General features: G+C 39.5%; 1 protein-coding gene across 16 annotated transcripts in view; it reads left to right on the forward strand.

The window, feature by feature from the left end:
• LOC129569640 (broad-complex core protein isoforms 1/2/3/4/5-like) overlaps positions 1–14211 on the forward strand; it is a 97382-nt gene that overhangs the window by 56586 nt on the left and 26585 nt on the right. For 13 of the 16 annotated variants that reach the window (XM_055448702.1, XM_055448706.1, XM_055448717.1 and 10 more), the window contains one exon: positions 12613–12785. In XM_055448702.1, coding sequence (XP_055304677.1) covers positions 12633–12785 — 153 coding nt within the window. In that variant the 5' untranslated portion in view covers positions 12613–12632. The remainder of the gene's footprint in view (positions 1–12612; positions 12786–14211) is intronic. The other 3 variants (XM_055448708.1, XM_055448716.1, XM_055448712.1) reach the window with 1 other exon arrangement.

Below are 14211 nucleotides of genomic sequence, written 5' to 3' on the forward strand. Positions count from 1 at the left end.
AAATTAATGGGCGAAACGGCATGTGCCTATATGTGTGTGTGTGTGTGTTAAGTTTTTCGTCGCAATCCACCAACGAAAACGGCAACAAATCCCCGCATACGAACATGGAAAAAGTATTGTATCGTTCGGTCTACAAATCTATTTAAGCCATTTTCGATCAATTCGCATTTTGATTGGATTACCAATTTAACAAGTCAATTAATCGAATTTCATCTAGTCTCTCTCACATGCTTACACTCTCTTGAGGCTCGGTTCGGAGAGCTCAATTGGTGTTGCTTCCCAGCGCGTACGTGGATTGCAAGAATTTCGATTAGCAATCGTTTGAGATGCATTAACCTTTGTGCATCTCGGGCAATTCGACTTCTCATACAACTCACTCTCAAACGCACGTACCTGAAAATTGAATAGCCGTCGCACATTTAGGCTCGGTTCAAGCTGTTGCTGCTGCTGCTGCTGCTGCTATCGGATCAACGCAATTTTTACGAACCGAGAAAAGAGGTGAATCAAGCCATTGCACGGGCCGGTAATTTCGATATCTCGATGCCGTTTAAGCTAGGTTAGAGCAAAGCAATTTGTTCCTCATTGGATATTACATGCGAGAGAACCGAAATATAAAATTGTGTGTTTGTGCCGATAGGTTTTTTTTTCCCTTGCTCTTTCTGTGTGTTGTACACTCGGTTTCGCTATTTTCTAAACTACATTTTTTGCATTTTCGCATGTTCAACCAGCCAGTGGCCGGGAGAGAGGTGAGATCGGAATTGCGGTCGAATATCACGGCGCACTTAGTCCACACACCATGTCGACACAATGTTACTTTACACGTCGCGCAATAATACCAATTGCTTAAAGATTTTCCATGCGATTACACAACAATGCCACACAAACTAATAAGATCCGAAACGCACTTGCTTGTATGCGCTGCATTTTTCATGCACACATTTTTTTTAATGACTCACCACACAGCACATAAAGAGCACAGAGTACCAAGTATTTCGACCAAAATGCAAACAAACAACGGGCAAAATGGATGGATCGTTGTGTTTATCAGTTCCGAATGAAACTCTTTTGCCTGCGAGATGACCTTGTGCAATGAATAAAATGTGCTAGATATTTCTGCGCATAATTTTATCCAGTTGAAATGGAGACGGCATCATGTTGTCAGTTTTTGAAAAGTGACAACAATCTTTCCCGATTCTCATTGTTGTTTGCCCAACGTCAAAATGTATGACCTCAATAAATTCCGAAAATAGCAAAATTAAATTGGAAAATTCAACACATACACAGCATAGCACCGCAGTAGAATTCAGCAAAAGTGACGGCCGTACGGCTGTTTGGCTTGCATTGAGAATGAAAACGCAACACGCAGACAAATTACGAAAATGGTTGACGGGTATTGTTCCCTTGACGCATTTATCGATTGAAACAAAACCATTTGGAATGGATACATATATTGCAACGGTACAAATGAAGCGGACGAACAGTGCAAGAGAGTGAACTATGGCGCGTAGCAAATACGGGGCAATACGTGGCCAGAGAAAAAGAGAGAAGGAGCAAGAGAGAAGTGAAGAGCGCGTACATGTGTGTGCATTTCCAAAGCAGACCTCATTTTCGAGAATGAGCCCGAATGTTGCGAAGTGAATACGCGAAGCGAATGAGTTGCACTTACGTAACAACTGCATTGTGTGTGACTCTTTATGAGATGCATGTTGTCGCGCAATGTTTGGATTAAAACGAATATGCACACGAAAATAAATAGAGAGAAGCAGCAACGAAAAATAATAATGAACAACAACAAAAGCAACAACAAAAAGTGGACGAGAGAGAGAGAAGTTGTAACAAACAAACAACGAATGGAAAACTAACGTCAACAAAACGTATATCGTTGTCACGACATTTCATATGTGCGCCAATCGATTTTCGTTGTTGGTTTTTTTTCTCTCCTTCACTGTTCACTCTCCTCTGTATATATTCGGGCGAACTCTGTTCCTTTTGCGTTGCACATTCAGTACATGTTCCATGTGAACTATCCGCAATCTTTTATCAGCAATTGTTTTTTCCAGATGCGTTTTTTTATCGCTGCCGCGAGAAAAACATTTTTCGAATCACAAACCAATTGCAGACGACATAGCTTTTCAATCACATGAATTTTATTGAATAAAACGGAACAGAAAAAAAAGAGTAATAAACATTGTGTATGCGTTTTACCTTCGCTGGTATATTGAGAACAGACGCTGATACGGTATTTTATTATGATTTTGCTTAATTATTATGGGGAGACGTCTATAAAATGCATTTTCGATGGAAATGCAACAATGCCATTCTATGCACAATGGCCAGAGCAAACAAAGCTCGAAGGTTATCCGAACCGACTATTGTGTTCTGGGATTTTAGCGAGCATGTGTGAGTGAAAGAGATGGAGATAGGGAGCAAATAGAGAGAAAATAATCATAACAGAAGCTAAAAGTGTATTATGTGTATGCAGATAACGCACACTAACTGAAATTAATTTGTGAGTGAGGTGAGCACATTTAGGGATTACGTGAAATAATTACGGATTAGAATCTAAGCGCTTTTGTGATGTATTTTATCAATTATTAAATATCATTGTAATGACCTATGACGAGTGTGTCCGAGTGCCACTGTGCTGTGAACATTTATTCCCATCGAAATGAACATGCACAAAACAATCAAATCTCTTCGCATACACACATACGCTCCGCAGTTCTCTCAATTGCACCTGTGCACAGATTGACAGTTAATCAACCCAGAGATTACATACTAGCACACTAAACTTTGTTCGGCCCATTGGTTTGTGCACCAGGCACAAGATTGTGATCAAATCTGTCAACGGTGATTCAAACAGCAGCACAAAAAGCGGCCATAAATTTCATCATCTCTCTCTCTCTCTCTCTCTCTCTCTCGCCGTCTCTCCCGTTGAAATGGTTGAACATACACTAACAAACGGCTACATACACACGGTGTGGGTATTGTCAAAGGTGAAAATCCATAAAGCGCATTGTGCATCGGCCCGGCAATGATTACAAATCGATATCGCGCGCACCCAAACCAAATTCAATTAAGCTGATGCATTTTCTGAGAAAATTAAATGCGTTGTTCATTTCATTAGCAACAAACGATTTCGATCGCATTCAACGATAGAACAAAACAGAAAACTAAACAATTGACGAACGATTGCAATGCACACATCATCACAACCACCGACGACATCGAGGTGGATTAGTACAAGGTTATAGTCGACGCTTCTTCTTTTATCATACAAAATGATTTTCATCAAATGTGTGCTTTTTTTGCTTCGTTTTTTTTCTCTCTTCTCTACTTTGACACAATGACACAATCGTGTGAGTGTTTAAACAGTTCCGTTTTTGCTGCGTGTGAAGATCATTAGCGATGATAATAGAAGAGAGCGCCCAGCAAATACGAATTATTTTATCATTAGACAGAAATCAAGCACTCTCAAAGCTTGATTCGTCGTCGTCATCGTCATCGTCATCGTCGTTTTTGTTTTGTCAATTTATCAAAGTGGCGAGTGAAAAAAAAAATTGCCTAAAAACATGTAGTTCCTCGCACGATTCATCCATACGTCACGTATGTGTGTATTGACTCGTGCGAGCAATTTTCTATTTTAAGGCAAACACAGCGAAACACAAAAAACAAATGCAATTGAATTTATTATTTTTGTTATGGCTTGTTGTCAGGTGTTTGAATGGGAAATTATCGGTGAATAAGTATGATTTGGTTTGTGGCAGAACATTAGAGAAGGAGAGAGAAAGAGAGAAAATGTGAATTAACTTTTTGAGGTGCAACGAGCACAAATTGTTTCAAACTTGTCGATTAGATAGCGTGTGTGTGCAATGAGCAAATACCAAAAATTGCTTCAAAAATGTTAGAGAAAAATTTCATGAATTTGGGTCATAAAATACAGAAATGCAAATCGAAAAGGGTAAAAAAAAGGTCGAACCCGACTCTAAATTCGTATTGCGTTGTCAAAATGCCTTCGATTTTCCCACTTTGGCAAATAAACCCATTTGTTTCGGTTTATTTTTAGCCGTTCCAATCAAGACTAATGGCCACAAATGCACAACTATTTTCGAACATAGATACGGAGACAGTTTATGAATGTCGTTCTATTTATGGGCACACATTTAAAGAATAGCAAATATTTGGTTTGGCGTTAAATCAATAATTCTTTGCGTTTCGCTATTTTTAATTATTTTTCTGGTGCGCCAATAATTCAATCGAACGACAGAAGTGATTCTCAAAGGAGCGATGCCAAAGCCAACAAAGCCCAAAGAAAGAAAGAAAAACACAAACCATCCGCACAAATATAAACAAATAAATTACATTTATTCAATAAATTTTATCCCAGTTGACCAATTAGCCATTTATGATAACCGATATACATGGGGCGTAAGCAAGCCGCTCGCAGCAAATCGAATGCTCTCGTCTGATATCGATGCTGGTCGGCTTCAAATGAGAGCGCCTTCACATTCATATCTAAACGCAAAACCGAGCGCCAAATGCCACAGACGCCAAGTCAACAGACGAAACGGAAAAAAGAGAATAAAACGAGAAGAAACCAACCGATATTACGTCGATCGAAACGCAGTGAAAAGTCATAAATTTTATCAACGGTTTTGCAATCGGCAATCGCATTTCAGAGTATCTCTCTCTATCTTTCTTTGGTATGTTTTGCTGTTATCTGCAAATAGTTTATGTGCAAATGCATCAAAACCGATCACACATCTTTTCTGTATCTTGAATTTCACAGGCGAAGTGCGCGAGGCTTCGCCACTTCCTTTTTTCACTCTATACACTGTGTGTATCGTATCTCGGTTTCGGTATTTCTCTTTCCAAGAGGTGAGCACTCACCGACGACCGCCGATAAATAGCATGCTGCGTTTTCAGTGCCCCGTTTTTTTGCTTCGAAAAGTCTCTCTATTAGAGTTGTAGCACACATTCGAACTGTAGAAGGTGATGTGCACTTGTGCACCTCTCAAAAAAATCTCATTCGCTCATAGATTTTAATGCGTTCGGGTAATCTTTACAAGGTTCAAATGAATCTCATATCTCATCTCTGGCCATAAAATAAAGAACAAAAGCAACAAGCCTTAAACGTTACATTTGTAAACAAGTAGCAATTTTAAAACAAGTCAGCATCTCTCTCTCTCACTTCGCCTGAAATTGAATTGTGTCCGCGCTGAACCACGTTTTTTGCGTTGTGTATTTCACACGCGTTTACTATTTCGTAGCTTCTCTTGTGGTGTTGCTACTTTTTCTTCTTATTATGCTGCATCGTTTTTCTGGTTGTTATTTTATTTGTTTGCATTCGGTTTTGCTCTCTCTCTCTCTCTCTCTTGCCAGCAATTTCAATTCAATATTTGGCATGAACGCGTACATCAAAACTAAGTTCAAAGCAAAATACGGGTTATAATAATTTTTGCCATCGTTTTTACTTCTCGGTGCTGCGTGTGTTATATCTGTCTTGTTCTTTTCGCATTCGTTTAAACCGTTGAATTGATTTTCGAACGTAAAACACACTATTTAGTCGATTACTACATATTGCATTTATGATTATATATGGCACAGCAGGATCACTTTAATTATAATGTTCCTGCGATGCGTTCGTTTGCTTGTCGCTCTGGCAAAATGCTGTATGCTATCGAACGAAATCTTAACGCGAACAACTGTGATTTTTAGCTCATGAGATAGCGCTTCTTCAACGCGAATCAGTGGCGGTGATTTTCAAATGTGACTTCATTTGGTCGTACTCATAAGAAAGGAAAAAAAAAGAGAAGAGAGATGTGAAATGAGCTGCGCTTTAATTTGCGTGTGTATTCTTCGATCTGTGGAGAAAGGTGGATTAATTTCGAAAACTTATTAAAATCAATGCAACGACTGTGCGGATTCGAATTTATGAGTTGTGTACATTCGTAAATGTAAAAAGTGTCAAACGTATGTTTGAAAATATTGCACACAATTTTGAGCTGCGTGAAAATTCCAATATCGGAAACATGAATGGGAGGCGGTGCAACACACGACATACGTGTGTTCAAATCAAACAACTCATACAAATTACATAATGCTGATTTCAAATGGCCATTTAATGGATGAAATTAAGCAGCGTTGTTGATTTTAGCTCGCATCTATATCTGTCGCTTCTCTTTTGTATTCGACTGTGCCGTTGTTTCGGGCAAAAATATATAATTTACATTCGATGTTTGTTGCTTTTTTTTGAGCGTGCACACACAATGCTCGCCTCTGATTATTTAAATGTAAAATTAATTTGTTTACTGCATTTTATTGAATTTATGCATATTTGACAACGGCGTTTGTGCTCGCTTACGCTCGACGGGAAATCGATGTGTGGTTTTTTGTGTGTGTCTCACATGCAATGGCATTTCCAGAGACACAGAAAGTTGGCTACGGTCTGTATCCAGTGGCATTGTTCTACTTGTAATCGATACGTCGACACGCGATTTTCATAATTTTAATTATTTATCCTCGATGCTGCACTCGCAACTGGCCACTACTCGCTTTTTGTTGTAATTATTGACACATTGTTTTGAATTCTCCGCTTCTCCACAGCATTGCGTAAGCGATTCGATCTCTGGCGTTTTTTTCTCTTCGTTCGTTTGTTTGGTGGGAGACTGGCTCCAACTTCGATAGCATAAATTGCATACACACAAACACATAGTCGAAATGGACGTTACGAGACTGCAGTTTGCGAGAGATACTGCTTGGCATTTTTTGTGCTGAGCTCTCAATTTTCGAGGTGTGTACCTAATTCGCTAATGTAACGGTACGTTTGTTTTGCGTGGCCTACTATTTACACATACACGCAAATGTCAAGAACACCCAAATCCAATTAAACTAATAAATTTTCGTGCCGCTGCCGTTTCACACGGAATGGCACAAAATGCAGCAGCAGCAGTGGCGGCAGCAAACACTAAATAGCTTATGTCCAATAGTGAGCGCCAAATCATAGCAACCGACGAACCAATCACAACAAAATACATACACTCTGCATGTATGTTTATAGCTGCGAATGCAGTCAAGGCAACAAAATCATTTTGAAGATCCTTTTATTGCTTGATAGAAAGAGCGAGAGAGCGAGAGAGTACGGAGCAAAACGGTATTTATGTTGCGAAAATTTAATTGCTTTTCAGCGAGCAATGCGAAAAATAATGGACGTGTGTTTTATCAGCCATCAAATGTTTCGCTTGCCATCTCTTTCCTTCCCTTGCCATGTCATTTGCGCAATCTTTTCCTTTTTCATTTGTTCGTCTCTCGCTTGTAGTTTTGAGTGAAGCTTTACACACACACACACATACATACAGTGACTGTCTTTGGAAATCTAACGTTATTCCATTCGAATGGGGCACGTTTTTAATGGATTACGCGCGCACATTCGCCGATGATGGGTTTGAAAGAGAAAACCTACAAATTCCATCGTGTATTTCGCTTTTAAAATACTTTTCCATACCTTTTTGATGTACATTTAAATCTACGCAAAAGAATGTGCACATTTTGATACTTTTATTTAATTTCGTTGCAATTTTCGTTTGATGTAATGTTTGGGACGTCGTAGCAGCAGCAGCAACGAATAAATCGATTTGTGTAATGCAAAAACGACGCCGTATGAAATGATGCCGTATTTTAAAGTTTTCTCCATCAATTACGGATCAAAATCGTACAAACAAAATGATTATATAAAGGAATGAGTGAGCGAGTGAGTGCGCACTCAAATGCTAAAGATTTCGTTCTTTTGGCTTTGGAATTGTAATCGCCTTTAAACGCTTCGCTCATGTTTGTTCACATAAAATGCGATTAGCCAAATTACCGATAATAAATAAACCTTGGAAAGATGGATGGATTGATGCGTCAGGTGAAAAAGAGCTCTAGAGATTAACCAACACCACAAATGCGCACACCAAATGAAGCCAAACGCAGATAGAGAGAGCATCTCTAATGCGTTCATCACCGACAACACCTATCTCTCAACTTGGTTTATCGTTTGCAATGACTTGATTTTCTCGAGTCGTAATCATCACAAATTCGGACACAACATTTTCCTAGGATATTTCCTCCACTATAGAATACATTGTGCAAAACAAACGAACGGAACGTATGAGCAAGCGAATGAGTGTTTATTTTCCATTCGACTCGGTGATTACGCAATTAAAATGCATCGAAATGATTACTAGACATTTCCAACGCAACGTGTCCATTCGATGCGCATATTATCCGAATCGTTATTATGGATCTTAATAAATTCTATTCGGTCGCATCCATGTGCCCTTCACTAGCTTCAACTCACTTTGTTTACTTAGAGACTGTATTTCAACAGCGATGTAATGTGCTTGTGGTGTTCGGTCCGAATTCGACAGTTTGAGTTGAAAATTCACATAATTATGTTCTTTTTTACTGCAATTTCTTGGTCTTTCTTGTGTGTATGTAATTTTAACCGCTTTTTCACTCCATCGAAGAGGCACTTGAAAGTCTCAGCCACAACGGCACACGCACCAGATCGATGTTTTTTTTGCTTTAATCGAACAGCAATGCAATAAAGTAATTGCAACGGAAAAGAACCAACGAACAAAACAAAAATAGAAATAGAAAAAAAGAAGCAAAACATTTGGCCCATCAACACACACTCCTGAGCCACAGCCATCGATCGAGTGAGTGAATCAAACAAATGAAATGCTTGCGTTGGTAAATAATTGCATTCAGATCTACACAAACCTATTAACAATGCTAATATTTATTAGCGTGATCTTGGTGCAAGCAGCTATACTCGGCCCGTGTTTGCGATTGTGTGTGATGCCACATCGCCACAATACTCGCGTACGCATCTATAAATTGTTGACTCTCGTGTGCAATTTTATCTGTGCAGCTCAGGCCGAAAATGAAACGAAAAACCAAATGAAAAAAAAACACATAGATTACAAACAACACATGCTAATGCTCTCTGGCATCGGATTGCCAACGTGCGCGCATCAACATCAAATGGAGAGCTTTTTTTCCTTTGCTCTTTCCCTGTCTCCCTCGTCGGCTTGCTGTGAACGAGCGCCCGTCCCGGTTTTCGTTGGTACAACACTCACTATGCCAATGAAGAGACTGAGTGAGTGAGAACGGGAGATGAAGTGTGTGAATCACAATGTATTACAACATTGCAACATACATCACATTGGCAACCTCATCGAAAATGTAAATGGTCGGCTTTTGTGTGTTTTTGTTCGTTTCGGCGATGTTTTCTTTGCGTTTTGCAAGTGTCGTTTGCCACAAATGACTATAATCGTTCAACATTTTTCCAAAGCCGAAGCACACACACAGCAGAGAAAAAAACACTCTCTCACAGAGACACACTTTGCTAGCGCACACACGAGCACGGGAAAAAAATGTGCATCGAGTTTTTTTCTAGGCCGATGATTGCAACGGCGGTTTCATCTATCGCACACATTCCGATTCATAAATCAAGCGTGGGATCGATAAATAAAGCGTTTAATAAGTGCAACTTTTTTTCTGTTGCCTTGTTGTTTGGTTTATTTGTTTTGCTAAGCTGTTGCTGCATCGGGTTTTGTTTTTTTCTTCTTCTAGAGGCATGCTCTGGTCTGTATGTTAATTAAATATCGTGCAGATCATTGCCGGTCGCACTCGCTCACTTAAACATGCAGATGAAAACTGTGTTAATTGGCAGAAGGAAATGTAACGTGATTTGCTCGCCATTTATGATGTTATAATAAATAGTCGGTTTCTTATTATGAAAAAGGGGAGACTCGGTCCGAAAGAAAAAACCGATATCACATCTCATTCGGTTTTCACTTTGGTTTGCATTTAATCATTTTTATTTGCATTCCCATTCCGATATATATGTTCCACCGGCCCGATTCGATTTATTGATCAAGTATCGGGTAGATCATGTAAAATCTGGCTGAAAACAAGATAAAAAAAAGAACGAGCATCGAGCAACAACTACGACGAAGCAAAACATAAAATGAAATTAATTGAAGACATTTTACAATGTAATAAATATGTTCAAACTTTGTAGTTTTATCGATTTGCGTTATTCCGTGCCGGAGAATCGACGAAGAGATACGGTCATATGGCGAATGGCGACGACGACGGCTTAATTCTCATTCGAACGTAGTAATAAAGCATGTGTTGCGTTACAACTATTTCGTTCGCTCGATTCGTTTGCTATTCAAATCATCAGCACAATGTAGAAGAAACGGCACACTGGAGACCATCGTTATTGTGTGCGTGTGTTTGTGTTATGCACGAAGGAAATTGAGGAAACATTAAAGAGAATACATTCAATTTACGCGACATTATGTGAAAACCATTCAATTTTTTATTCAATTAACATATTTCCATGATCGATTTACGCAATTGTTTTCCACTGCGTTTTCAGCTCAAATGAAAATTGTGTTGATTTTTCCAATTTACTCTAGAAATCGTTTCAGTAAAACCATGTACAAATCGAAAGGCATTCTTCACTCTACTTCAAATCTTAGTGTCTTGACGCATGCACACACTCAATTGCCCCATCATTGGAATCAAGTCAATTAGGCGATTACGCTTGCTGCTTGTCAGTTGATTAGTGTGAAAAATCAAATCGATTAACGTAATCGATGTGTCGTTTAGCGCGCGTGCGCGCACATGCCCATCCTTAAATGGACAACTTGATGGCATCTTCTGGGCCGGTCGCCTTTAATGCATTCAACAAGAAATGCCATATAAATGAAAACTGTATAATTTTGCGCCTTCATAATAACAAACTACTGGCACCGGACGATTTATTTCGGGGCAATTTCACAGTTAAAACTCATTTATTATGCACAAAAATGAATCTTATTCATACGTGTCGATGCGCCACGGCTCAAAATCCACGCGCACGGTCATTTCTTCTTCGATCGCTCTTTTCTCACACTCTTCTCGTGCACCCGGCTCTTGCTCGCTCTCACACTCCCCGGATCAACAACAACAACACACACACACATACACACACGGAACATGTGAACGAAACGGCAAACCAAAAAGCGATTACAAACGAGAAAACCCAGAGCTAATATATATCGACGGAGGATTTTTATTTGACATGAGATCTCTCTATTTTACAATAAAGCTATCAACGCACCAGAGAGACACCACAAACCAACGCTCGGGCCTCTCGTATTTGCACAGACTCCGGTGTGCAGCAGCACACATTCGCATGCCGCCGCCAAACCAAAGAGCCTTACATAAATTTACATATAATTATTTTGTGCTTAAAATGACTTCGGGGCAGTTTATATCGCTTGCATGCAACTTTTTAAACTGAACATGCGTTTCGTTCACTTTTTTTCGCTTCTTTCGTCGTCTTCGTCATCGTCTTTTGCTTGTTGATTCGTTGCTGTGCCTGTTTTCGGTGCTCTTTCTCCTTAGCACAGAGCAAAGTGAATCACCGTGTGCGCACAAGTTTGAACATTTGTCGCCTTTGTAAGCGGCATCATTGGGATGCGTGGATTTACACATTTTTCAATTATCGAGCCTCGGTTTGTTTCACCATTCGCCTCACATTTCATTACAATGATCGCAACAGATGTTTCCCAAGACCAAACCCGCACACAGCAAATTCACCGCTCGCAGCGCGCGCGTTTGCATATCACCCGACCGAGAGAACCGATATTTAGTTTACATTTCTCTAATCAATTATGTGTTTAACTTTTGTGCTCTACGCTTCATCTTGGTAATTCCCGTTTGTTGGTTTTGTTCGTCTCTCGATCATTTCTGCATGTTTGCCCATTTAAAGGTCTCACTCTGTCTCTGGTGCTGTTGTGCTGTTGTCTTGTTTGCGAGATCGCTTGATTTATGCACGCTTCGATTCTCTTTTCTATTCTCTCTCTCTCTCTGCTCGAAACGAGCGATGAGAAAGAAATGGATGCGAAAGTGTTTTGCAAATGAGTTGCGTGTGCACGCGGCATCACTTTTAATCAATGCTTCGTTTCGTTTATGTCATGACTTCGACTTCGACTTGGCTTTGACTCTGCCATCGGCTCATCTTTCGCTCTCTTCAACAGCAACAAAAAAAACGCAAATATGGAAAATAGATCGTTATTTTAAAATTGCCGCAACACGTTGTCACCGCCATTGTCGGATCTGATTGTGAAGATCGACTTTGATTAAATGTTCCTAGGCGGTCGGTTGGTTGGCGCATCGGTCGCACATGCAACGCACATAATTCACATTATGGGAACCAAATGTCTGCATCGATCACATTACACCTCAAACCCATTTATAATGAGAAGAAAAACAAACGCAAGCGATATTTATTGATGGATATTAACTTTTATCACGAACAGTGTCACTTATGCCATATTTTATGCATAAATTGAGTGCGGCTTATTACCTATTCGGTTACATGCGCATCGGCAATATCAATTACAATGTCGATCACGTGGTTGGGCAACATATTTGTAGCGCTGTTTTTTTTTCTCGAGAAAATGACTTATTTACTTCCCAATTTTATTTTACATACACACATGCACATTTCGGACCGTTTGAACAACAACTTATTTCCGCTTTTCTTTTTTTTCTTCTTTTTTTTGGTAGCAGCGTGAGCTGTCTCCGACATGGGCAGTGAGCACACTGCTGAGCATTACTGCTTGAGGTGGAACAATCATCAATCCAACCTGTTAGGGGTGTTTAGTCAATTATTGCAGGACGAGAGTCTAGTGGATGTTACATTAGCTTGTTCAGAAGGTGCATCAATCAGAGCTCATAAGGTAAGTGATTCAATTTTGCAAGTGACAATTGTGGGTGAATTGAACTTATTTCTTTATTTATTTCTTTTCCTTCATTGAAATCAATTTTTGTCTGAAAAAAAAAATGAAATCTATCTTCGGTGAAGATAGCAATTTGAAAATGTGTAAAAAGATTGAAAATCTGCCTCGAAATTTCTCCTATAAAGAGAACCAATCTCTAAGTCTGTAATTGTTTTATTTTCAAAATGTGACTGCTCTTTAAATCGTCTGATTCAGTGTTTATTTTCCAATATTGTATTTGCCCCAGATCCAATTGGTCAGTTACGATGTTTTCTGTTTTAAAAAACCAGATTCAAAAGAACGATTTGCAATAAAATCAGCTGGTCGACCATTCGGCTGAACCGCTTTCGCACAAAGCCAATTCTAAATTATGATGGAAAGAATTTTATGCAATTTCAATTTCGATAGTGCGGTAGTATTTTATCGCCATTACCTTGGAACGGTGAGTGCGCATAACACATGTTGTGCAATGAAATAAGGCGAGAAGGCGGCTTCTCAATCGGCTTGGCTACCTAATTTTCCAAAATCGATCTGCAATATATATATTGTGTGTGTGCCCATTTGCGCGCACAGAAAATATTCCATAAAAATATAATAGAATCAAGATAAACCGCACCGTCGATTGAACGGGAGTTTCTTATTCGATTTGAATCGATGATTATTAGCTGAATGCGTTCGTGGTTGCTGCTGCCGCTGTCGTTGTCGTCGTCAATGGAATGGAAGCGATGAAGAGAGTAAAAAAAAACAGCCATCGATTTTGGAAACGACGGCGCTAGAGACGGCGGCAACAGTGGAATTAAATGTGTGCGCTCCATAAAAGCGAATCGATTGGAAGGCGCGCGTGCTAAGGTGAAACATATCAGAAAACCATTGTATCAAAACACAAATATCGCGTACCGTCTCTGTGTTTTGTATGGAAAATTTGTAATTAAATGAGGCTTGAGGGAGCATTAAACGTCTCGCATAGCACTGAAAATCTGTTTTTGTTTAATGTTTATCTATTAAATCGAATTGACTGGTGTTTGTGTGTGTGTGTTTGCTTGCGGCATCATTTTGCACATTTATGGGGACTCGCCTTCGATTCGAGCGCGCGCACTGCAGAGTAACCAAATGCGAAATGCGTACAAAGACACATTTTCAGTTGGATAATCATGGAAAATGTTTGACAGGCCAAGTTTTGCTGTTGCCGCACAACTTAACATTCCATATCAACAAAAGCGTACATATGCAAAAAAGCCTTCTTATTTCTGTTTTTTTCCATCGGAATTATAATAAATTGCCAGTGCGACTATGAATTGTGTGCCGATTTGTTAAATTCGATTTTGGATAGGGAGGTATTTTATAGAGTATGTGTACTGGCTGGCTGACTGGCTGAAGTGCAGGCCAT

Source organism: Sitodiplosis mosellana, unplaced genomic scaffold (assembly GCF_009176505.1).
Source record: "Sitodiplosis mosellana isolate CC-2019 unplaced genomic scaffold, AAFC_SMos_1.0 Smas_scaffold_38, whole genome shotgun sequence".
Taxonomy (NCBI): Eukaryota; Metazoa; Arthropoda; class Insecta; order Diptera; family Cecidomyiidae; genus Sitodiplosis; species Sitodiplosis mosellana.